Here is a 27,690-nt window from a genome sequence, read left to right on the forward strand (position 1 = left end):
TTTTCCATTACACTCGCTTTTAAATTATTCTGAAATGAACTATAACGTCGTGATACTCATAATTTACAAACTTGTATCATTATATATCACTCGCATTGCTTGAAAAGTTCCAAATATGTCATAATATGCATTAAAGGTGCTTATCACCGATTTGAACACCTCAAAATTTTAGAATTGATAATTAATTCAACTCACACAATCATGTTATGTAAAAAATTATTTCTTCAGTTTCATACCATTAAACATGACAACTTCCAGTAAATTGTATCAAAGTTCTAGAATTTTTTTCAAATTAAGGTTTTAGAATATTTCAGTTTTAATTCCCCTAAGAATTATTAAAATCAACTGTCTTCGTACTGAAATTAAACAACTACACAAATTTAATTTTAATTAACCACACCTTCAGAATAAATAAACAGTTTTAAATTAAGCAGTATTGAAATAAACAGATTCAAATTTTCTCTTCGGAATAAAATACTAGGCTACACTCTCGCCTTTATTCTGAAAAATCCTCTCTTTACAAGGAAATTTCTTCACGCAAAAATTAGGAAATATTCACTCAAATAAGGATTGACATTACAGAAAATGACTACAACCAATATCATCACTGTACAAAATCTTTGATCGCATCCAGAAAATACAATCTAGAATCACAATTTTTCGACAAATACCACAAAATATGTTACTCGCTACTTATAAGTTAATTTAGGTTCAAATACTAGTCAGTAGTTATTATTATTCAATTTAATTTGAGTTGAAGGTAACATAAGAGTGTGTTCTCGAATGTGAGGATCTCCTTCGAAGATTATAATAATATTATTTCCCTAACATGACTGTGTGACTGAAGCTTAGGAATAGTTACAATTCATCTCACTTATCGTTAAATAATGGTTGTAATTCTACAAAAAAAGCGTAGGAAATGTAATGAAAAGTCGTTAAATGAATCATCCAAATAATCGTAGAAAATATACAAGACTCGATGTTCATTAACGTGAATAGTTAATTTGTAAAGATGTATCGAAGGACTGGGCAGAAAAATCTTCCATTCTTACCTTAATTATATTTTAAAGTGCGATAAATATGTCACTTGTGCTGCTCATAAATGTACCACGGAACACCAAAATTTGTCCCGTATCATAATGACTCAACGGCCTTCACTGGGCTTCCAACCAGAAAATGACAAATTTAATTACAGGGCACACACAAACCTAATAAAATGTGCACTCATCCTGACACATATAATGTCATGATTATTAATCCCTTGCCTAATATCACAAATTAATTAAATAGTTATTATTAGGTTCCAATTATCTGCCCTTCCTGAACATTTCTCATGAGCCTAAAAGACATTTTTAGAAATGATTTAACTGATTACCTTAAATCCCAATAAATATGAATTCACATAATTATCACTAGGGTAGAGCCTCCGTAGCTCAGGTAGTAGCGCGCCGGCCTCTCGCCGCTGGATATCGTGGTTCAAATCAGGGTCACTCCATGTGAGATTTGTGCTGGATAAAGCGGTGGCGGGACAGGTTTTTCTCCGGGTACTCCGCTTTTCCCTGTCATCTTTCATCCCAGCAACACTCCCCTTTAACATTTCACCTCATCTGTCAGTTATTTGCCATTGCCCCAGAGGAGTGCGATAGGCTTCGGCAGCCGGCACATTTCCTACCCTCGCCGCTGGATGGGGCTTCATTCATTAAATTCGTAACCAGGGCGAATGACTGAAAACAGGCTGTGGATTTTCATTCTTTTCATCACTAGGGTCCGGCTATTTAGGTACTGATAGGCTGGAATGCAAACTTACTTGCTAGTAAACAGTTTACGTTGCCATATACAACGGTTTCACAATGAAATTTGCATAGACGATAGGGGTAGGCCTGTAGAACTCCCAGAATACGCGTATACGTTACTCTTGCTACACTACGGGTTGGACTAAATTTCCTACTAACCAAATTAGATTGCATTCTAACCTATTACTGCCTAGAATAACGAGGTCTACTCATCACTAACAATACCCCTTTAATTTAATGCATTCAGCGTAAGGGTCTATTGTTTTTAATTTGTGGTTAATAAACTATCACAACGGTGGCTTTTGAAATATTACAATGAACTTCGATCATGCTACACAGCTCTACTGTCGTGCACATCAGACGTCATCACGTAGTTGCTCTAGGGAGCCGGTGTTACTTGCTCCGCACGGGACGGGTGTTTGTCACGTGACAAGAGAGCAGCAGTCAGGTGGGTTGCATAACGTGGCCGTACTGTAATTGCGCCACTGGTCTACAGCACATACAGTACTACGTCATGCACTTCCACTACTTCTTCCCCTACTTGCTCGCTAAGCTGCTCTCATTCCACGAGAGCGGGGAGCAAACTGGCTCCGAAGGCATTTCGCTCTCTATTGACGATGCCTGGTTCACATCACCAAATAATTCCCAGTACTACACACACATTACTAAGGGAGTTTGAAATTAGAAGTTATCTTTTGCTAGTGGCTTTACGTCGCACCGACATAGATAGGTCTTGTGGCGACGATGGTTTAGGAAAAGCCTAGGAGTTGGAAGGAAGCGGACGTGGCCTTAATTAAGGTACAGCCCCAGCATTTGCCTGGTGTGAAAATGGGAAACCACGGAAAACCAACTTCAGGGCTGCTGATAGTGAGATTCAAATGCATTATCTCCCGGACGCAAACTCACAGCCGCGCGCCCCTAACCGCACGGCCAACTCGCCCGGTAAGGATGTTATCGAAATATTCACTAAAATTACTAACATTACCACTATAAACTGAATTTGGGAAGGTGAGATAGTAACTAGTTTACAATGGTACTCTAATTATGCTGTCTTGTTCATGCTCATTATCTCTTCTTGATTTCCTTAAAGTTCCATTCTGATGTTCCTGGGCGTTATCACTGAAGTCAGGACCTCACTTACATGCTTGTCAATTCTCCATGTCGAACACGCTAGTAGCAGAAGCACTGTATGTTTCGAATTTTGATGAAGTGATGTGCAAATTCATCGTGACGACGGTGACAAGTCTTGTAGAGTTTATTAATCTCCACCTGTAACTAAGAAAATCGTCTATGTGCGGATTATTTATTCCAACTACGACCGTCTGTAGAGATGGATACTTAAATTTCTTCCTTGAACAATGGCTAATTAATGAGAGTGATAAGTATGTGACAAAGACACGCATAAACTCCACCTAAGATGGCGTAGGATAGAATAGAAATGGGATTAGTTAATTATGACATCATGTCGAAACTTCCAGACTATGACCTCGTAATTCCAGTTATCATTTAATTAAACTACAAGTTTATTTTTAAAACACTGGCGATAGAACTGACCGATTTTCCATAGGGAATATAGATATCCTTTCGTATAAATATCGCGCTAACTCGTCAACGATGAACTTGATTTAACCGAGCTCTCTCACTTGCTCCAATTCCAAACACTGGCAAGCAGCTATAACACTGGCACTTTCCCGTACGCGTAAATCGAACTTGTACCAATTCGGTACGGGTTCAATACATTATAGATGTACAAACATAACTCGTTTTGTTCGCTGAGGCCTCCGGCCTCAAATCCCCAGTGACTTTTCCTTGTAAATCAATGTAAAATAATGTCATTCCACCGTTGGTTCTGTAATTTTTCATATGTTTTCGAATTATTTTCGACATATAATGGAAGCTACAGTAAAACACATTGCAAGTCGATCAAATTTGAAATGATCTATAATTTTGGTCCTAGAACGCCTTTTCGTATATCTTTCGGTTATACCTTACATTAAGGCAGAACCTTGGATATAGTTTAATTATTCTATATTGTTCTTATACTCCCTTAGTTTTTTAATTCGTATCAGGGCAGCTTGAATCATGGGATTTGGTACATTTATGGCAGTTAAATGTACCAATATGTCTGCCCAATTTGATGATTCTAGCTGTCCTATAAATTTGTCAAAAAGTAAATAGTATTGAAAAATATACAAACTTTATCTAAAATCAGACAAATGCAGCTCTTCCTAAGATATAACCGACGGAGATAAGACAAAATAAATGGGACGAAACCTGTATATTTCTCCAAATACAATGCCACCCGTGCCATACATTTTTGATACGACTTACCGTTCAGCCACAATATAGGTCCAAAGAAGGTATGCACTGGCTTTATTGTTGTGTCCGCCATTTTTTAAGTTCATCGGGCGTAAAAACACTGGCGATAGTACTGGCCGATTTTTCATAGGAAATATAGATAGGTAGAATTTTTTCGTCGGAAACAGACTCAAAGCTATAAGTTTACAACATATCAAGTTTCTAGCTCATCTGGAAGTGGGTAAACATTAATGTCAGTGAGATAACCAAGTGGGTTAATGTAGTATACAGACTTTCTCTTATCCAGGAAGCCGTATGGTATCACTCAATATATCAGATATCATTTTTAAAATTGATTACTTTATTTTCCATCGTCATTATCTATATACAGAAAATTATGATATTTATCCGTGCACTTGAAATCTTAGCCTCATCCTTTGTATTTATCACGGATTAGGTATAAAAATCTCTAAAATACATTACGTTCACTTCACTGTGTGTGTCTTGTTTGATTGTGTCGACTTAGTGGGAGTGGCGTCAACAAGAAGCTAAGTCATTTTTTTTCTGTCTGTGCAATAACAACACTGGAGTAGTTCTTCGGATGTATGCAACCCGCAGTTTATAACAGGGGCTGCCTGGCCAAGGCGGTAAAAGCGTGCTTGGTTCGCCCGGAAGAACGTGGGTTCGAATCCTCGTCAGGAAGTCGTAAAATTTAAGAAACGAGATTTCCACTTCTGGAGGTGCATATGGCCCTGAGGTTTACTCAGCCTACACCAAAAATGAGTACCATGTTAATTCCTGGGGGCGAAGGTGACCGGGCGTAGAGCTAACCACTCCGCGTGCCGCGGTTAACAATGGTGGAAGCCTTTACCTTCCACTCCTCCAAGGGACTTCATGGCCTGTACGAAGGTGACTTTGTCTTTGTCTTTGACAGTTTTGAACGTGGAAACATCTCCCTTATCTGATACTGGTAATTGCGAATGCACATGGCTTGAAATACATATTCGTCGCTGATAAATCAGCGAGAAGGAAATAATAATGAAGGAACACACAGAACTGTGTTAGCGTATAAAAGTAGCGCTTCGTACTGATCAGAATCTAGAGTGACACTGAAATGTTGCAGTTCAGGAACAATCACACCAGACTTTAACCGTGATGGTTAATGGCCAGCGCTGATTTTTGTGTTCGGAGGTTCAAAACCGATGCTGGCAGAATATTTTCATGAATTAATTTCTTGCACAGCTTCTTCATTATCCGAAGTTAGTGATCTTCGTCCAGGAAGTCATTCTGGGATTAAGCGTCATGCTTCCCATGCTTTACGCCTTGCTTCTCCGTAGACTAATATCATTTCTAGTAGCTGATCTCCACTATGAATGGTTGCTACGGAAATAATCATAGCAACGTTTAAAGCCTTTGTGCGTCTGCCTGTATGCTAGATTTTGAAAACTAACCTGATACTTTGTTTTTTGTACAAGAAGGCAGAGGTCAGATAAAGATCAAGAGCTACAATCATGTAAAGAAAAACTATGAAGGACCACAGAGGGCCAGCAAGCCAATTTATCATAAAGAGCCTCTGAAAACCATCTACATGGCTCATAATCTTAGGAACAAATTGAGGGGTCTATAAATACGTAGTCATGTACATGCTGAGTAATTGACTCGTGAACAACAGCTACAACAGTGAGTGAATTAAAAAATGGTGTGAAGCACTAACGTAATATTATACAGTTAATAAAGTTATGGCAAAGCAAAGCAAATCAAAGCAAAATTATCTCCATACAGGCCATGAAGGCCCTTAGAGGGGTGGAAGGTAAAGGCTTCCACTATCCTTAACCTCGGCACTTGTTGAGGTAGGATGGTTAGCTCTACGCCCGACCGCCTTTGGTCCCAGGAATTAACCTGGTCCTCATTTTTGGTGTAAGCTGAGTGAACCTCAGGGCCATATGCACCTCCGGAAGTGGAAATCTCGTTTCTTAAATTTTACGACTTCCTGACGGGGATTCGAACTCACGTCCTTCCGGGCGAACCGAGCACGCCTTTACCGCCTCGGTCAGGCAGCCCCTAATAAAATTATGGTAAGAGAGGTAAATACATAGTATTATGGCAATAAGTATTAAATTGTACAAAATGGATCACCTCCTCTACCTATGGCTGTAGAAGCGACTTATGGTAAAGGAAACATGCATATAAGAGTCTCGATGGATTTAAACGAATGTTGAAGGTCATATTTAAGGTACATACACTGAGCATTCAAGAATCAAGCAAGCACCTGACTGATAATATCATAACATGACCATAGTCACGTGGCCCCCATTTTTCTTTTTTCTTTGCTAGTGGCTTTACGTCGCACCGACACAGAGAGGTCTTAAGGCGACGATAGGACAGGAAAAGCCTAGGAGTTGGAAGGAAGTGGCCGTGGCCTTAATTAAGGTACAGCCCCAGCATTTGCCTGGTGTGAAAATGGGAAACCAACGGAAAACCATCTTCAGGGCTGCCGACAGTGCGATTCGAACCCACTATCTCCCGGATGCAAGTTCACTGCCGCGCGCCCCTAACCGCACTGCCAACTCGCCCGGTGCCTCCAGTTTTACTCGAAATCCAAACCATATGTACGCGACATTTCAACATTCCTACGTACATTAGCTGGTATTTGAACCGCGGCCAGCTTGTTTAAAGGACAGTGATATTAGCACACTGCTATTACGAGTTACCAGTCAAGGAGACGTCGAACCAATATAATAATAATAATAATAATAATAATAATAATAATAATAATAATAATAATAATAATAATAATAATAATAATAATAATGATGATGATGATGATGATGATGCCGAGCGAGTTGGCGGTAGGGATACGGTTGCATAGCTGCGAGGTTGCATTGGGGATAAAGTGGGTATATCATTCATTGATAAAAGAGATAGACTCTCTAATAACTCAACTATGTTACTTACAAGAAATGTAATAGCTTGGCCAAATTGCAGTGAGAAATGACAGTAAAAGTCCGAAAATTGCAAAATATGGTGTAAGACTCCGAAACTATCTCCGTATAAGCCTTGAAGGCCCTTGAAGGAGGGAAATATAAGATGTTTCCACTATTCGTAACGTTAGCAATAAGTGGGATAGAGCGATTAGCCCTATGACCCAACTGATCTTCCACGACCATACACTCTTTATTTTACTAATAACTACCATCATAAGAAAATGTTTGGACTACAGAAAGTAAACCCCCTAATAGTGTGTAGGGTGATTGCACCTCAGAGTATATGCCTTTTCAGAAGTTGAAATATAATTCCTGAATATTTAGACCTCCTGACAAGAAATCAAATCCAAAACCCTTCGGGTGAAACAAGCACACCTTTACGGCCTCGGTTAAGCATCACCTGGATAAAATATAGCTGAATGATTAACTGAATAAATAGAAGTAGAAAGATAAGGATGGTAAGAACACAATCTAGATATTTTGAAACAAGTTAAGAACATTATTTTATCTATCTACATACAAAATGAACGTATGTATGTAAATGACACATCTCCTCTTAAACCACTGGAGGAAATGAGCCTAACTTGGTAAAATTGTAAACTATCTGGAGATGAGCACTGTGGGGGTAAGCCAACCCTATCACCCTTAGGGGTGGGGGTCAGGGATGTTATATATAAAATTAGTCGAAAATAGTGTCAAACCCATAGTTTTGGGGTTCGCGGAAATTAATAGTGACACTCCGGATTTTTCAAAGTTCAAGTTAAGCCCCCTTCGTGATGGGGAGAGAGGGGGAGTGATAAATAAAATAATCGAAAATAGTGTCGAATCCATTGATTTCGGGGTCGCTGAGATGAATAGTAACACTGCGGAATTTTTTAAAGTCCAACTCAGCCCCCTTTGGGGAGGGGAGAGGGGGAGTGACATAAAAATAATCGAATATAGTGTCAAATCCATGGATTTCGGGGTCGCTGAGATGAATAGTCCAACTTCACCCCTCTTTGCGGTGGGGGGCGAGGGGCAAGTGATATATAAAAATAATCGAATAATGTCTAAACCATATTTTTCGGGGTCGCTGAGATGAAAAGTACAAGTTTAGCCCCCTTTGGGGTCAGGTCGTACAAATATTAGCTACTATCTGGAAAAAATACTGTGTGGGCAAGACGCCCATAGTACCCCTATGGAAGGGAGTGGAATATAATCTACATTAATAAATTGAAGTCAGTTTGGAACGATCTACATATATATATATGTATATATAAAAATTAAGATATAAAAATGAAAACAGACGTGAATTAATGTTTCACTTCCAGGCATCTTAGAAACTTTAACCTTGGTACCAGAGAAGCTGATAACTTCAGGATCTCTAGAAAAATCGAAAATTCTCAAAATACTTTGCGGGGGCCTCGCTGCGGGTCATATTTAATGCTCATCATAAGAACGCAGTCGGATATATTTATACAAAACGATAACCCATAGGTTTCATGGGCTTAATAGTTTCCTCAAAATCTCAATTTTTAACCCCCTCCTCCGAATCAGGACGGCGGCACAATCTGGCAGACGAGCTAGAAAATATAAATTTAGCAAAAGTATAGCTTTTAGCCTGGAACCGACGGAAAAATTACGAGATGTTTTAATTTTTCATTTTTACCCCCGTAAAGTATAATATGGGGGCAATTTTATTGACAGTTCAGACATTACTTTCGAGTTATTTGGTGGCTAAACGGTAAGTCGTATCACAAAACGGATGGCACAATCTTGGTTCAATTTGGAATGATCTACAACATTGGTTCTGTGACTTTTTGTCGTATCTCCCTCCCTTATGCGTTACATTTGGCTCCATTTCTGAATTGTACGTAAATTTTGCACTTTCTACACGTATAAATGATGGTTTGAATCGTTTATAGGATAGATAGCGTCATGAAATTCTACACAAACATTGGCCCTCCCTGTAGCTATATGTGAGCCACATTCTATGTTTGTATCTGTCAGTATCCGAAACGTAATGCAATTTAAAGAAATTATTACCCATATGGCATCCTATTCAATGTTTATAATTCAACCTTTCCCATAAATAGATAGGATAGGAGAAAATATCAGAGGACGAGCCATTCAGACCGCTAAATATGGCGTCTTATCGTACAATCCGGTTGTGGACATGATGTACCATTTAGCATCAGTTAAATTATAAATGGAGGTAAACATGCAAATATTTTCTTATGTCGATCTACATTTATTCACTGAAATCAGTTTTAGCCATAAGGAAAGGATATGTGTGCCATTGTAATTAATACTTTACAAATCGATAATGACTGTCAGCAGGAGGGCGTATGCTATTGTAATCAGTATTGCCCACATCGACTTTGACTCGGAGTAGGAATGGTGTCCTTCACCAACTCCCGTGTATCATTGCAATTAATAATTTCCTTCTCAATTTGACTGGAAGAAGGCTAGAGAGCATGGAATTTTTTTTCAAAACTCCTTTACTCGATTGTGTTTAGCAGTAGGGAAGGTTGCCCGCCGTTATCAACAAATTTATCCATCTAAATAAGACTGACGTTAGGCATAGAGGCCTAACTCGGTGAGAGTGGCAGTAAGCTGACCGACATTAGTAAAAAGAGCCTGTGATTATTATGATAACAGCACAACTCAATTTTTAATCTCAGTAGAGAAGTTCCTCAACTGTTAACTGTCTAGAAGGACTGCCTTTTAAAAGAAAACTCCCCAACTCGATTGTGAATGCGCAGTAGCCAATGGGGCATGCCATTACAATGACAATTCTCAACTCGACTGTGAATGGCAGTAGGCAAGTGGACTTGCCGTTATCAACACAACACCACAACTCGCACTTTACTTTGGGAACAACATGCGTGTACCTCGTTATGCTGTTTCTCGGATAACGCTAAAAGACTTGGAATATTAAGAAATCTTATTCACTGCATGTACAGTAATTTACTTCGACATCCGTAAACAATGTAGAATACCGTAGCGAAGCACGGGTACATTTGCTAGTATCAAACATAATTAAGGAATACTTGGGGTGTATACAGTATATAGCTAGTGCATAATTTGAAGGGAATACATGAAAATAGTAATGGAAAACAAGAAGTTCAATGCCCTGAAGTTCTAACTTTTCTCCAGAGTCTAACAAATAGTGAGGCGTAACTGCGGATTACAGAACCAAGGGATAGTTCTTCGTCTTACATTTTAATTTCCGATTTCGTCTATCTTTATCCTTGACTGGGTATGGTTTTCTTCCGTAACCGACAGAATCTCATTTTCACATCTTTCGTAGCTATTATCTTTCCGAGAGGACAGATTTCACCTTCTTTCCTTGTAGGTTTGTACATTATGGATTCAAATACACCCACAGTTGCTCCTCCAGTCATAAGGGGCGAACTGCAGAATAGAGTGGTGGGTAAATATAAAGGATTGAAATCGTCTTAGTTGGTAAAGTTAGAACTCCATAAGATTAATAACCTCACTTCTGCCCATGTTTCTTCGTTTACAACCTACTAATATCCTCAGTTTTCGACGGTTAAGGGTGTATGTCCCATTTCATTACAAAGAAACTGAAAATCCTAAACACCCCTAAACTAGCTTCTGATGCTTAAATTTACAAGACCGAAGTCGGTAGACATTTATGAGTGCGTAAATAGGAGAGAGAGACACCCGTATTGATTTATGGTCACGTTAAACAAACTTACGGGACTCTTATTGTGTCAAAGTGTATGGCTATTAAATGAATGATGTATCAGAAAAGACATGAGCTGCTACAACATATCTTGCAAGGAAAAATAGAAGAAAAATGATCTCCTGGGCGAAGAAGAATTTCCTGGCTCGACAACTTTAAAACCTGGTTCAACAAAACATCTGCAGAACTGTTCCGAATTGCAATGGATAAGGGCATAATAGCTACAGTATGTTGATCGCCAACATCCGAGGTGGACAGGCACGCTAAGGAGAAGAAGAATCGTACTAGTGGAATTATTCTTGCTTAGCACGGGTTTTCGTTTTTCTTAGTGAAACCCGTAACAAACAATGCGTCTTCACCATCAGTTAACAAGTTGTGGCGTACGTGTTAGGCCTGAACATATTAGCCATGTACTCGGCTTTCGCTTGTAGAAATTGTCCGATAGTGTTAGAGAATATTGCTTAAGTATCAACCAGACGAAAGATACCTGGTTTTTACCTACTGGATTCGTTTTTCCGTGTCGATATTAAATAAGAAAGCGACCGAAAATACAACTACGTTCCCCCCAGTAACTATCACGTAGTGAGGAACCACTGTTTGTTTAGTTTTTTGCTATTTGCACCGACACAGATATGTCTTATGGCGACGATGGGATAGGAAAGGCCTAGGAGTTGGAAGGAAGCGGACGTGGCCTTAATTAAGGTACAGCCCCGGCATTTGCCTGGTGTGAAAATGGCAAACCACGGAAAAACATATTCAGGGCTGCCGACAGTGGGGCTCGAACCCACTATCTCCCGATTACTGGATACTGGCCGCACTTAAGCGACTGCAGCTATCGAGCTCGGTAGGAACCACTGTTATGTTAACGGATTACGCATTCCACAGGCATATTCAAGTGATTTTTTTTGTACGTCAAACACTTAGGATACTTTATCGTTCAACCAAAGGACAAAACAAGAAGTTTCTCCGTCTCAAAGTAGCGTATGGTCTACCTGCCACAACCTGGCAAGAGACATACATGATCACTATCAACCGCCATAAAGATGAACTATCATGACAGCCCGGGACCTACCATTCAGAAGTGCTTTTTCTCACCTCTTTTATCCCTTTAAGGGTTGGAATAATCCACATTTCTTAGCTGCTAATTAGGATTTTAGATGATCCACTATGACAAATTTCACTAATCGTGGCTCGGTGGTTCCTAAGGTACCGTGATGAGTGAGTGAGTGAGTGAGTGAGTGAGTGAGTGGCACGTCGCTTTTATATAGATTTATTTTATTATTCCATGACGAGATAACTAATTATTTTACCATCCTTGGAACTTCTTTTATATATTTCACCAGAATGGTCAACGCATATGATGTCTCATTTGGTTATTTCAATGTTGAATTGTTGGACTCCGTGACTAACTGTTTAGCATGCTGACCTTTAGTCCAAGGGCTCTCAAGTTCGATTTCCGACCGGGTCGGAGATTCCAACGTTCATTGTTTAATTCCTCTGGCTCGGGGACTGGGTTAAAGAGTCATTTTCAGTATTACGGTTCATCTTAAGTAGGATGCTATCCCCACAGATACGCAATATAATTAATAACTGAGAAGTTATTGGCATGTTGTTTGGTATGTACGGAAAAATCAGAAGTTCCTCCTTTAAAGTTTTCAGACTGTTTCGACGAATGTTCTGCAAGGTATGGAGCCCAATTTAGCAGATTCGATCCCGATTCAGTCTGGTGGTAATTGAAAGTGCTCAAATACGTCAGCCTCGTGTCGCTAGATTTACTGGCACGTACAAGAATTCCTGCGGGACAAACTTCTGACACCTCGGAGTCTCCAAAAACCATAAAAATGTAGTTAGTAGGACGTAAAACATAAAATTATTATGCAAGGTAAGGCAACTGCAATCTTCGAATATTGTCTCCAAATTGTACAAAACCATCCCTATAACTGCAAGTGGTTGCCATTAAAATAAATAGAATCCATCCGGGGGTAATTCCTCGAAAATAATTAATACTGAGATTAACATTGAATGAAAATTAATTAAATGTATTATAATTTCTATTCTTTCACAGATTCATCAGTAAACTGAAGCTTTGTGGCTTCTCACGTGTAAAAGATATTCTCTGTCTGTCTGTCTGTCTGTCTGTCTGTCTGTCTGTCTGTCTGTCTGTCTGTCTGTCTGTCTGTCTGTCTGTCTGTCTGTCTGTCTGTCTGTCTGTCTGTCTGTCTGTCTGTCTGTCTGTCTGTCTGTCTGTCTGTCTGTCTAAGGTTTATTTCATTTTTCTATTATTTTTCTCTAAATCAAGAAAGCACAAAAATTTATTGAAGAGTTAAAAGTCGGAGTGGCTGCATGTCTTAGCGCGCTACGGCTATGGAGCCAAGCATTCTGAATTCGGGAGATGAATAGGTTCGAACCTCGCCTTCAGCTGTCCCCAGCATTTTTTCTCTCGTTTCCAATTTTCACTTGCAGGCAAATGCGGGAAGGTTCCTGTTCATAGGACTCAGCCGATTGTTTTCATCTCTTTATCTAGTGTCATTCACCATCATTCGTTTCATCCTCATTAGCTCCTCGACTGAGGTTGGCGACAGAAAGGGCCGTAAGAACATGCGATATCATTTCATCTGACCTCATAACTGACCCCGTATAAGCGAACGGCACTAAGGGGTAGACTCACGTTTAAACTCTGAAAGCACAACGATCGGGTTCTTAAAACACGCTAAAGGCAAGCATAAATTGTATCAGGCATCAAAAATTTAATGTCAAGTCCATTAAATCATTTGAATATTTTTGAGTGCCCCTCTTTGACGTTAAAGACGTGTAGTGATTTTCGTTGTAATGCGTCCTATATCGACGTAGGCTTACGAATCATACTTATTACCGTTATGTTCACAGGTATGACATTCTTACATAAGAATAGAATAAGGAAGCCCTTTTTTGATCGACAAGGCCTTCAGACGAATTGAAAATATCTGGCAGTGCAGACCACATCAATACCAGAAGAAATAGGGATGTTATCCCAGTTAAACTTTTCCCGGAAACAATATTCCTCACCACCACCAACGGAAAAGGCATTAAAATAACAACACCGGCCTCGTAAACTTTACGACGAAAGAACAAGTTTGATCATTGATTGATAAAAAAAAATCATACTAATTAATAAGTGAGTTAGTGAAAGCTGCATTGATACCTAGAGAGGTGAAGGTGAGACGTGTGTTATCGTAAATACACTAAAAAGCATTTCCTTAAGAAATCAATCAACTTCGTCCTTAATTTCCACCTTGATAATCCTTTACGCTCCAGTTAAAGACATCTAAGAGCATTACAGTCCTACTATGGGTTATATCCGAAATGAAGAAACTCGTATTTTATTTTTTATTTTTTTGCTAGGGGCTTTACGTCGCACCGACACAGATAGGTCTTATGGCGACGATGGGATAGGGAAGGCCTAGGAGTTGGAAGGAAGCGGCCGTGGCCTTAATTAAGGTACAGCCCCAGCATTTGCCTGGTGTGAAAATGGGAAACCACGGAAAACCATCTTCAGGGCTGCCGATAGTGGGATTCGGACCTACTATCTCCCGGATGCAAGCTCACAGCCGCGCGCCTCTACGCGCACGGCCAACTCGCCCGGTAAACTCGTAATTTAGGAACGTAAAATTCATTAAATCATTCGACTATATTAAGTGCGCCACTTTCACATACAACTAAAGCAGTGTTTAATTCCACCACTCCCTGATCTAATTTTTGTTATTACAAATTTGTGTATATGAATGTAGTGAGCAAAGGCGGGAGAGCACTTTCATTGACCAAAGGCTGATTCACTGTTCCCTTCCCTTGTTGCAGGTACAGCGCGCAGGCGTCGAATCCTGAGCCGTGAGGCCTCGCGAGCTTCGCGACGCTGGGCGCAGCAGTGAGCGTAGCGTCGTGTTCGTGGCGGGAGATGGCGCCGTTCTGCTGTGGTGCTTCTCCGAGCTACTCAGTGCGCTCCACGGACAAGTAGTGTTTTGTGCGTACGCTCTGTACGGAAAACTTTGCCGCTTTTGATTTCAGTCTACACCCTCCGGTAGTGTTACATCTCATCCTTTCCTGCTGAATATTCCATATACTTTCTTATTTAAGGAAAGAAAAAGTTACTGTTGATACAAAGTTAGTTTCAAGACTGAGGTAGTCATCTATCAGGTGACTTATTCCTTATATAAAACATACGAAAAAAATAGCATACCTGCAACATATAAAACATTGAAAAACTTATGTGAAACATAATGCACATCCGTAACAATCCTGGAGTATCGAACTCGTATGTAAATATCAATCTGGTAGTGAATGGACATGATTTCAACAACCGACTTTAGTTATTCAAAATAATTTGGGTTATTATACTACTTACTCAATCGTGATATACACCACATAACATAAAAATCAGAAATCGCGAATGAAGTGAATACGGTTTAGCACAATCGAGGAAGACAAAGTAGAAGGAGACTATATTACAAATGAAAATACGTACGCTAAAATAATTATATTGACAAAGACAATATGCATCGAAATATGAACGATGTTAAGCACATAGAGTTATTTCAAACTAGACGCGTTCCTTATAGATAAATATACCACATATTCCTCCAAGCAAGTTTCCATAGGAGTAACCTCCTAATCAATTCTAGTCTTGATTAGTGTGATTTTTGTTCTTGTCTATTCAGAAGCTTTATATATCAGATTATATACAATTTCAGTATCAGTCATATTAAACCATTTAATTTGCTGTGACAGTTAATTGTAAATTAGCTCAAAAATAGATGCTAGTGCTACATTACATTACGTACCAGATGTTTCAGTGTTAGAACATTTCTTTCCTCGGTATTATCGGGACATTTGATTTGTGTTCATTGTACATGAACTCTTCACTAAATTCTGACATTAGACACATTTAACAATATTATCCAAATGAAAAAGCAAACCAGTTGCACAAATCACAATCACGCACAATACAACTACGTCTTTTTGTGGTGAGCAAAATTACATTCGAAAAGGAATGTTATTTTTATATAAATTTCTGAGTCTTTCTTGAGCCATGATTTAATTTCTTAGTTTGTATGGCACTTTTTAATTTCGCTATGAGATTTATAAAAATTATTATTTTATCCACTGCTGGATATGTTAAATAATGCAGGTTAAATAGCGTGTCAGTAGATTTACTTGCGAACTAGTCACCACTTTGTTGCGGTGAACAGAAATGTCGTGCACTTTAATGAACGTGGCATGGTCAATAGTGAGCCTGAACATGTCACCAGTTCTTGCTATTTGTGAAACATAAACCACGTTCACAACACCGTTCTGCTGAAGTTGTTGGAGATATCGATCTCAAATATAGCCCGTTCCGAATGTATTCTATAAATATCACTTCCCGGAAGAAAACGTCGATAACACACTAACAGAAAGCATATATGGCTCTAAACCTATTATTACGTAATCATGATTCCAAGTATAGAGCAAACAACTGAAAGACGTACAGTACTTAAATTTCAAATGCACTGTAAAATTGATAGAAGTACGGAAGTGCTTTGACTTTCCCGATTCAAAATATTGTTCATAAAACAAAAATGTAAACAAAGAAAAGAGAAATAAGGATATTGAAATATTTTTCTATTGCTTATTTTTTCAACAGTGAAACTTCATTTCTTATTTTGTATCAAGTTCTAAATTATTGAACAAGAAAAAAGTTGGCGACCTCAGGGATATATTAATCTTAATGTAATGTAGGAGCAGTATATTTAAAATCAAAGACACTCTATCGTCACTGACACTAGGAGTTCGAAGTTAAAATGTATTTCATGTACTTGATGGTAAATGAAGTGCTGCTTGAAGTGCGAAGTTGCCACACGAGACGGCCCTTCTCATGGAAAACGGGCGCTTTGCAGCAAGTGTTCTTCTGCAAACATGGTCCAGGCTGACATTCTCCTTTACCTTAACAAGGATTTAACGATAATCATGCATTGGAAATCTAGTTAAAGAAGACTATCACATAATATACTTGACTTATTCAAAACGATTTTTGTAATAATTTTGTTGGTCTTGTGACATAAACAGAAATGGGTGGTACTTTGAGGAAAAGAAAATATACAGCCTTTAAGGGGTATAAAGAAAAGGTCTTGCATAACAAACTAGACCTCCCCAGGTGAATGCGTGTGAAACTTTATATTAGTATTCTTTTTTTGCATAATGTGCAATCGTATGTTAGAAATTGTTTATTTATGGCTTTCAAATAGCAGTGGATACAATGGTGTTCTGGAATTTTCTGACACACGCTACAGTTATTAAGTGTCACCAAACATCATTTGAAAACAGCGAGGTAGTTTACTTCGATACATGTTGTTGTGAGAAACTAGTTGTAAAGTACGACAAATGAAAATGATTCAGATTTTAAAACTTAACCACTCACAAATATATTTTAATAGTGAGAGAACTCCACACACTGTGTGTTCATCTTACTTCAGTCTAATTCCGCTCTAGGTACGGTACTTAAATTTTAAATGATAAAATACAAGTCCAAGAAAACAAGACGGAAGAGGTTGAAGAGCTTTATCAAGTTTAAGTGATTCAAGTGGCTAACGGACGAGCGTAATTCATAGGTCTCTTCAGGAAGAACTTATTTTAACTGGACAAAAATACCAGTGCGGTGTTCAGTACTTGAGATGCTCTAACCCAATTGTCGGCAGCGGACGATGCTGGCGCGCGATCGGAACGGCACCGAGTGCGACGCCTGGCCCGAAGACGTGCTGTGGGATGATCCTGGCCTCTTGGCCTCCCTCGCAGTCCTAGCCATCATCGACATCATGGTGATTGTGGGAAACTGTCTAGTGATCGCCGCTGTCTTCATGAGTTCCAAGCTGCGCTCTGTCACCAACCTGTTCATCGTGTCGCTGGCTGTCGCCGACCTCATGGTAGGAGTCGCCGTTCTCCCCTTCAGTTCCGTCTGGGAAGTTTTCAAGGTCAGTGCTAAGCTACATTGGCAAATAATCTTAGAGCAGTTCATTATTAGAACATTTTGTGACCTATTGTGAATGATGTGCTTGAAAATTCTGTGACTATAATTTGTTTTATCCATAGCCTCGCTTGAGATTTATTGCATCGTCGAAATATGTAAGTAGCATAATGCCTACTTACTTACTTACTTACTTACTTACTTACTTACTTACTTAGTTGTTCGTCTTGTACCTTGCGGTGTCGCGGTTCGGCAGAGAGACCGCCAGGCTTTCTTGTCTTGTGTCATCTCTTGAGCTTCTCCAGCAGTCTGGTTGTCTCTCATTGTTTGCTTTAAATAGTGGGGTTCCGGAACATAAGGGAACTCGCCTGCTGCTTCGTAAGTCTGGTGGAAGAGCTGCTTCCTCATGACTTTCAGACCTGCCGTGTGGATAGTTCGCTGCTTCGTTGTAATTTACAGTTACTTCCTGAGATAGTGCATTATTCTATGGCAGCCTCAGGTTTATCCAGAAATCTCCTCGTTTCTCAACATGGGCTTCCACCGGCTATGGCGGAGTTAAGTAACGTAATAATAGATAAAATTCACTCTCTTAAATCACGATATACCGTAGGGAAATGCCATCTGAACGAACTATTATTTAGAAGATTGACATGCAATAATATTACACGCATCAGTCAGCGTTGCGTAAGTTCAATTGACGGTACGAATAGTAGGTATGGTATGCTTGAGACATGCAGAGTATAAGCAGAATGCTGTTCAATAATAATCACAGGTCGTTTTGAGGGCGACAACGACACTTGAAATGAAGACGAGAACGAAACCTCTACCTCGCAGTTTTATCCAGAGCTAAGTGGTGGTCAATTACGTAATAGAGTTTTGCAGCCAAAAATTGTCAGGTGAAAATCTCCGTCATCTTTCTGCTTATAAGGGAAGTATTTGCGTTCAAACGCTACAAATTTCAGGAAAATTGGTAGGGAAGCTCAAATATGGCCGCTGAAAATGTGTGTTGGACTCCTTCGTGTGTAAAATGACACATTCGATCAAAGAGTAACTTCGAGTAGTTGCGATTAGTGACATTATGTTATGAAGTTTGGTCGCAACGTTGAAAAATGGCATGAAAATACCGTGTAAAAATCATTATATTATATATACTGTGAATTCCCTTGTTTCTTGACAGCCCAAAAGCTCGAAAGTTTATTATCATGTCTACAATTACGGGCCGTGAAAGCATCGATCTAAATATTAATTATCAAAACAAGTGTAATACAGAAAATATGATTACTTACCTATGTACTCTCAAGTGCTGATAGGGACAAGATGTGTCTCCTTTCATTTTCTGTCAATATCAAAATGAAGATGGGACATTTCAATGAAATGTTCGAAGTACAATGCAGCGTAAAAATTAGCATATTTGACAATAGCTACATTGCTACACAAAACATAGTCAATATTGCGACCAAACATCATGACGTAATATTACTAACTGCAACTAACTGAAGTTACTCGTTTGATTAAATGAGTAATTTTACTCGTAAATGAACCCTACAGCCTTTTTCTGCGACCTTATTTTAGATTCCCTCCTTACTGTAGTTTTAACACAACTATGATGTAAGAGACATGGTAAGGATCACTTTAAAAGCATTTGCCGGGCTGAGTGGCTCAGACCGTTGAGCCGCTGGCCTTCCGACCCCAACTTGGCAGGTTCGATCCTAGCTCATCCCGGTAGTATTTGAAGGTGCTCAATTACGTCATCCTCGTGTCGATAGATTTACTGGCATGTAAATGAACTCATGTGGGACACATTTCTGGCACATCGGCATTTCCGCAAACCGTCAAAAATCGTTTGTTGGGACTTAAAAGTAATAACATAATTAACAAAAGTTTTGAAAGCATTTCAACAGATAGTTGGGCTACAGACCTCGTCGAAAACTAAATTTACGTTAGCTGTTCCAGTTGAATCTGGATGAAAATAATTGAGAGTTAAGGCGTCTATTCCTATCCTTATTTTAATAATTTTTTCTTACCCTCTTCGCTGGTGAGACTTAGTGCTTACAGAGCACTATGTTTTCGAGTATGAGCTAAAACACTTTCTTTTTACTTCCATTCATACAGCTCAGTATCATCCTTGGCTTGCTAATAATGCCATTCTTTGTGCAGCCAGTCCCTGTTATGAAAGGTGTATGTCCGTCATAGGGTCGATTGGTGGTGTGGAATCATTTCAACGTACTTGGCAGACTGATATAAAATAGCAAATTCTGACACGGAAAGCAACGATAAACTACCTCACTCCTCAGTTCCCCAGTACGATTTTTGAGCGACTCTTAGGCTGCATGTAAAATCTTTTTTTATTATTACATTTTTTACAATTTGTCACACCGACACAGGCAGGTCTGATGGCGACCATGGCATAGAAAAGGTCTAGGAGTGGGAAGGAAGTGACCGTGGACTTAATTAAGGTACAGTCAAAAATATTTGCCAGGTGTGAAAATAGGAAACCACGGAAAACCATCTTCAGGGCTGCCGACAGTGGGTCCCTAACCACCATCTCCTGGAAGCAAGCTCACAGCTGCGCGCCCGTAGTCGCACGGCCAACTCGCCTGGTCACCTCTAAAATCTGACTGCGGAAAGGTTGAGGTTCAAACCTATTATCGGGCTGAGAACTCAAAATACGTCCTCCTTTATCACGGCCTGTGATTATCGGAGGGTGATTTTCACGTACCTTACATGTCTGCAGTATGCAGAATAATATATTAATTTTCACAATCGAAACTTTAAAGAGGACAAGGTTTAAAATGACCATCCAAATGATTCATGCATCTAAGAGATCATGGTTAAAGTATCAAACCAGTGACTGTGCAGTTTCGTTCGGTTCAGTTACTTCACATCATTAACTCTATTAGAGAAATTAACTTCAGCGGTGTTTCCGATTGGCTGGCAGAGTATACAATTTTGCTGTCCGATTTGGCTGCTAGGTGACAGTCCTTAGTCTCTTAAACTGAGAAGGAAAACTGTTAATGCAGCACTTCGGAGACGGTTCCAATGTAACCCGGGAGCGAATTGGGATGCGATTTTGTTTCTTGAGACCCAATTAGAAAAAGAATTTGGGAGCCTATCTAGATGCCAGTTGGGATCCAGTTAACTTCAGATCAAGATAAATAAAAATCGTTCAGAGACGACATGCAGTATTTGCTGTGTTTCTCTCCTACACTCCTGATATTCTGGTCAACATATACACGGTAACAACATTATATCTTGTTCAGGTGAAAATACTTAATGCACACAATCTCACCATCAGGTGACGAGTAATAAATGACTGGTTCATTTTAATCTTCCTCTTCTTTTTTCCCGGCCCCTTCTCACTTACCTGGGATTGGCATTTGCACGGATTTTGCCCAGTTTTACGGCTGGATGCCTTTCCTGACGCTAATACTGTGTGGAGGGATGTACTCACTACTGCGTGTTGCTATGGTGAATGTACATGTGTATTAAGAGAAACACGAACGCCCAGAGCCGGAGCTAAAGGAATTAACTACACAAAGTTAAAATTCCCAGTCAGGCCCAGTATCGAACCTTGTGAACTCTGAATTGAATACTACTTCGCTTACCATTCAGCCAAGGAGCCGGCAAAGTGGTTTATTCTAACTTTATTCTTACTACCTATTTAGACTGTCACAATAAATAAGAGTTCTGTAACCTTCATTAAACAATAAAATAACCTATGCCTTGGTGATCTTAGTGGTGCCGTCGGTTAGCCGTTTTCCTCCTGTTTCCACGTTAGCGGGTTCAAACCCGCATGAGGTCAGTGATATTTCACCAGGTTTAACTATGTCTGTACCGTTGGCACATTAAAGATCTCCTGAGGGACAAAAATCCGACATTCTTCAATTTCATAAAAACTGCAGCTATTGAGGAGTCGCTAAGGAAATATATTATTATTATTATTATTATTATTATTATTATTATTATTATTATTATTATTATTATTATTAGCCACATAACTTATTGCCCACAAGCCTTTTTGAATAAGTGAGCTATGTCTACAATTTTTTAATATCTCTACTCAATCTACTGTACTGTAAATTTCACCAGGAGGGGAAGTCTTCTCGGTTTTAATTGCTGTGTTGATGGGTTGGAAGTACCTCGAGGGAATCATTGGAAGTACTTAGGTGTTAATATGAGGAAAGATCTTCATATGGCTAATCACATTAACGGGGTTCTATATAAAGGTTACAGACCTCTTCAAATGATTATGAGAGTATTTAGGGAATGTAGTAGGGACCTAAAGGAGGGGGCGTATAAGCGTCCGGTAAGACGCCAATTAAAGTATGGTTCCAGTGTATGGGATCCACTCTAGGATTACTTAATACTAAGTCTGAAGAAGATCCAAAGGAAAGTAGCGTGACATTTTCTGGTTGGTAGTGTTACGAAAATGTTCCAAACTTCGGGATGTGTAGACTTGCGAGTTAGGAGATGAGCTGCTCAACTAAGTGTGATGTTCTGAACTGTTAGTGGAGAAATGGCATGAAATGATCTTAGTAGACGTGTAAGCCTGAGTGGAGCTGTTTTTTTTTACAAGTTGCCTTACGTTGCACCTACACAGACCGGTGTTATAGCGATGGTGGGAGAGGGAGGAGCTAGGAGTCTAGGAGTTGGAAGGAAGCGGCCGTGGCTTTACTTAGGTACATGGCCTGGTGTGAAAATGGGAAACCACGGAAAACCATCTTTAGGGCTGCCGACAGTGGGGTTCGAACCCACTATCTGCCGAATACTGGATACTGGCCACAATTAAGCGACTGCAGCTATCGAGCTCGATAGTGGAGCTTTTAAAGGTACGAAAGATGTAGGTAGAATTCGAGAGCAAAAATTGGGGCAAATATTCGTTTATAGGAAGAGGAGTTGTTCTATAAATTTCCAAGTTCTTTGAAGTCACTTAAGAAAAGACTACGTAAACAACTGAGAATCTGCCACCTAGGCGACAGTCCTGTATGTAGATGATTGATTGATTGATTGATTGATTGATTGATTGATTGATTGATTGATTGATTGATTGATTGATTGATTGATTGATTGATTGATTGATTGATTGATTGATTGATTGATTGATTGATCGAATTTTTTAAAGTAGCTATAACTATAGATTTGAAGACATCCTTAGTCACTATAATGTATGAAGTTTAGAGAATTTATTGCAAATAGCCGTGTATATTTTTGAGAGAATAAATATCCTTCTTTGTATTCTTTCTGATGTCTGAAAAAATTTCTTGAAATATAGATGTGACATGGTAGCCGAATAATATCGCTAGTAGTGGCTGCGTGGTTTTTGTCACGTAGCTGTCAGTTTGAATTCGAGAGAGAATAGGTTCGAACCCCAACGTCGGCAATCTGAAAAAGGACTTTCCGTGGTTTTCCATTCTCACGCCCGACAAATGCTGAGGATGTTCCTTAATTATTCCCATGGTCACTTCCTTTCTACTCCCAGCTCTTCGCTATCCCATCGCCGCTATAAGACCTCTCTGTGTTAGTCCGACGTATAACATGTTATAAATTGACATCGTTAGTTTATTATTTTTCACATTTGTTTAGCGTTTGCTTTATGCCTCACCAACTCGAACAAGTCTTATGTCGATGGTGGGATAGGGATAGTACAGAGCTAGTACTTGGAAGAACTCGACCATACCAGGAGTGAAAATCGGAAGCCACAGAAACCATCCTCAGGGCTTTCAGCATTGAAGATTGAACCAACCATATCCCGAATGCAAAATTACACGTACGGGACCCAAAGTAGGCTACGTAGTGGAACACTCGGTTTCATCACTAATGTGTCTGAGGTTCGACTTCGTACCATTCCAATATGCTTCTTAATGAATAAGCACGTCCCTGGGTTCCAGTATAATATAAAATGAGAGGTATTGTGGCTATGTATGCGATGTAAATTGCATTGTATGACAGCAAGCTAGCTTTTACCTAACAATAAGAAATAATAACAATTTTATTGGATTACAGAGGCTGTGGTGATAGCGGTGATTACTGTTTTAAGAGGAATTTGGCCAACTATCTTCTCTGAACACTGCTCAGAGGGAAAATGATTCGAGTCGATCCCCAAAAGATTAAAGGCTTCGGCAAGAGAAAGGGAAGGGCGTGAAAATGAAAAAATCGCTAGACCCGCAAACCTATTATGGCACGGGACTGAAAAGAATGAGAGATGACCATGAAAGGTCGGATAGCAATGATGGAAGTGAGGAGAGTCGTACAGTACATGTAAGTGGAAGAAATGCCATACTTAGCTAGGACCCTGTTACAGGCAACCCACACTCCTAATTTGGGAGGTACTTGGAACCGCTTTTAGTCGCTTCTTACAATAAGTAGGGGATACCATGGATGTATTATAGGGCACCCATATGCAGGATATTTTTTTTTTGGTTTACGTCCCACTAATTACTTTTAGGGAATTTTCTCACATAGGAGTTTCATTACGTGCCAGTAAATCTAAAAACATGAGGGTGGCGTATGTGAACACCTTCAAATACCACCGGACTGAAACGGATTCGAATGTGTCAACGTGGGTTCAGAAGGCCATCGCTCTATAACCTGAGGCACTGAACTCAGCATTATTAAGAAATAGAAGTAAGCCAGTCCGCCTCTGTGGTGTAGTGGTTAGTGTGATTAGCTGCCACCCCTGAGGCTCGGGTTCGATTCCGGCTCTGCCACGAAATTTGAAAAGTGCTACGGTGTCAACTCGGCCTCGGGCGGTCAATTAAGTAGAGGTGGGTTCGATTCCCACCTCAGCCATCCTGGAAGTCGTTTTCCGTGGTTTCCAAATTCCCCTCCAGGCAAATGCCTGGATGATACCTAACTTAACCCTGGAGTGGTCGCGATGGGTCTACGAGACCCGGGCGGACATACTTATTGGTGTTTCTGTTGTTGGAATGCACCGAACGCTTCCGCCTCACTGGTACCTTCTTGGCTCCCGACCTTCAACCGAACACAGTAGCCCGCTCTCAGTTGCCTTGGAAACTTCGCGCGTACAGACTGTTCAGGGTCTCGCAGACCCGGTGTGACTGTTAACGTTGGTCTTTTTTTTTTTTTTTTTTTGTTTGTCAAACTTCGGATTGTTAGTTTAGTACACTTTTTCTTCTGTGTAACAATGGATGAAGCTTTTTTTTTTTGCTAGGGGCTTTACGTCGCACCGACACAGATAGGTCTTATGGCGACGATGGGATAGGAAAGGCCTAGGAGTTGGAAGGAAGCGGCCGTGGCCTTAATTAAGGTACAGCCCCAGCATTTGCCTGGTGTGAAAATGGGAAACCACGGAAAACCATCTTCAGGGCTGCCGATAGTGGGATTCGAACCTACTATCTCCCGGATGCAAGCTCACAGCCGCGCGCCTCTACGCGCACGGCCAACTCGCCCGGTATGGATGAAGCTAATTCTGGGTATAACTACCCTGTGCAAGCACCTGCCATAGAAGTTCCCAGGAAAAGAAAGAGATGTCATTTCTGCACAACAAACAAAGACAGGAAGACATATTTCGCCTGCCCCAAGTGCCAAAATTTCATTTGCAGAGAACATGGGCAAGTAGGCTGCAGAATGTGCATATAAATTGATCAAAGTGATGTTTTTTTTTACTTGGATGCATTTCTAAAACTAACTTTATTTTTATTTTATGAATGACACATAATTCACACATACCTAAAGAAATCCATATTTTTGTACCGATAGTTCAAGTGTGAAATTCTCAAAAATATGTTTTACCAAGACTGTGTAGAAAATAGATGAAAGTGTTGCTTTGTGCATGTAAATGCAGGAAAAAGTGAAAAAAATATATTTAAATTAAATTTTACGGTTACCATGTTTTACCTTTCACGAGTTAACAGAAAACAATCAGTTTTTCAGTGTAATTATAAAAATACACTTTTTGGTTAAGAAACAGGATAGTTAAATATAGTAGTCGTGTAAACTGCATTCAAATAAACTAAATAATGTCCTATAATACTGTAACTGGAAATAATGTATAAAAATCTAATAGTAAAACACTGAGAAAAAATGGGTCTGAGAGACCCGATGCGACCATTAATATTGACAAAACCCATGCGACCACTCCAGGGTTAAGGCCACGGCCGCTTCCTTCCCTCTTCCTTGTCTATCCCTTCCCATCTTCCCATTTCCCCGCAAGGTCCCTGTTCAGCATAGCAGGTGAGGCCGTCTGGGCGAGGTAGCGGTCATCCTCGCCAGTTGTATCCCCCGACCCAGAGTCTGAAGCTCCAGGACACTGCCTTTGAGGCGGTAGAGGTGGTATCCCTCGCTGAGTCCGAGGGAAAAGCCAACCCTGGAAGGTAAAAAGAAAAAAAAAGTAAGCCAATTTAATACATGGTTTTATGAGAAATATGTGCGCTGAATATGTGACTACCCTCAGGAATCGTACTTGAATCCCTAACACCCGGAATAGGTAGAATAACCAGTTCCGGCAGAAACACGTTCAATTTATTGTATATTTCTCCCATCCGATGAACGTGTACCCCTGACGCCTGCAATGGGAGAAATTGAATGTTGTGCATTTGTTTCATTCCACAGTGGCCAGTGGTCACTAGAATCTTTTCTTCCATCATTCGGAGGGATTGACTGTCCTCAATGATGTCCGAACTTGGTCTCCCTCACTTGTGATTCCGTTTCCTATACAAAATACAAACATGTTTCACCGTATTTTCTATATTAGCCAGACGTACAAAATGTCGAAAATGCCATTTTCTGATTTTCATTTTAGTGTAACAATACTCAAATATGTAATAAGAATAAGAAATCTATATAGCAAGCAATGGAATTCTCCTTTGTACTCATACAGTGTTACGCATTTAAGGGTGCATTCTGTGTGGAGCATATAAAGAAGTCGACCGTCTGCGGAAGATAAGGTTTTTCATTTAATCTTGTTCGTGTATTGAATTTTGGTGTAGATGCAATGAGAATCGATCTTGAGAATAATATCTGCTCCTACAGACTTGTTGTAAAGTTTGGAGAATATTGTATTAAATTCATTCATTGCTGATATGAACTGATCCGCTCACTTCGTGAAAGGATTATGGAGCTCCATACTTCGGATGTCCGAAGTTGAAATTCTGACACCTTAGTGCGCCTTCTTCTATGTTTCCTGCACGAAAATATTACCTTTTTTAATGTCCTCAAGTTTCGATGCAAATCCCACCCAGTTGGCTGATCCGATTTCTCATCTGGAACGACTTTGTGATTAGTCTGTCGGGCTGAGTGGCTCAGACGGTTGAGGCGTTGGCCTCAACTTGGCAGGTACGATCCTTGCTCAGTTCGGTGGTATTTGAAGGTGCTCAAATACGTCAGCCTTGTGTCCGTTGATTTACTGGCACGTAAAAGAACTCCTGCGGGACTAAATTACGGCACCTCGGCGTCTCCGAAGACCGTAAAAAAGTTGTTAATGGGACGTAAAGCCAATAACATTAAATTATTATTGTGACTAACTGATGTCCTATGAAGAAACCAGTGCACTTTAGGTAATTATATTGGGTGAAGGGATGGTTTATAAGCCCTCTGTTGCCTATTATTTTCTTCGTGTCCGGATGAACACTTGGGCAGTTAACGAGGCTGTTGATCAGGATGTTCCACCACTTTAGGAAAAAGTAAAAATATAATAATAATAATAATAATAATAATAATAATAATAATAATAATAATAATAATATGATGCTTCTTCTCTCTGATATTTATGTGTCACACAAGCGGATTTTACACAAATTTACGCCCAGATGCTCTTCTTGTCGCGAACCTTATGTGTCTAATTATTACGTATACTGGTAAAGTGGAGAGTCATCTACAAACGAAGAGGTGGATGTTAAGACAAACGAAGACAAACCTGACGCGACTAAATTTCCTGGCCTTCTCGGGATTCGAACCCAGGGCCTCTGAACACATCTCCATATCTATGCATGT

General features: G+C 39.8%; 1 protein-coding gene across 1 annotated transcript in view; it reads left to right on the plus strand.

Annotated features, from left to right (window-relative positions):
- The first annotated feature begins 17,210 nt into the window (after nucleotides 1-17,210).
- The window catches only part of Oamb (Octopamine receptor in mushroom bodies), a 767,418-nt gene continuing 756,938 nt past the window's right edge, over nucleotides 17,211-27,690 (plus strand). Inside the window, exon 1 of the mRNA XM_067144416.2 lies at nucleotides 17,211-17,746. Within this exon, the coding sequence (XP_067000517.1) occupies nucleotides 17,480-17,746 (267 nt within the window). The 5' untranslated portion in view covers nucleotides 17,211-17,479. The remainder of the gene's footprint in view (nucleotides 17,747-27,690) is intronic.

The sequence above is a fragment of the Anabrus simplex genome, chromosome 3 (genome assembly GCF_040414725.1).
Source record: "Anabrus simplex isolate iqAnaSimp1 chromosome 3, ASM4041472v1, whole genome shotgun sequence".
In the NCBI taxonomy this organism is placed as follows: domain Eukaryota; kingdom Metazoa; phylum Arthropoda; class Insecta; order Orthoptera; family Tettigoniidae; genus Anabrus; species Anabrus simplex.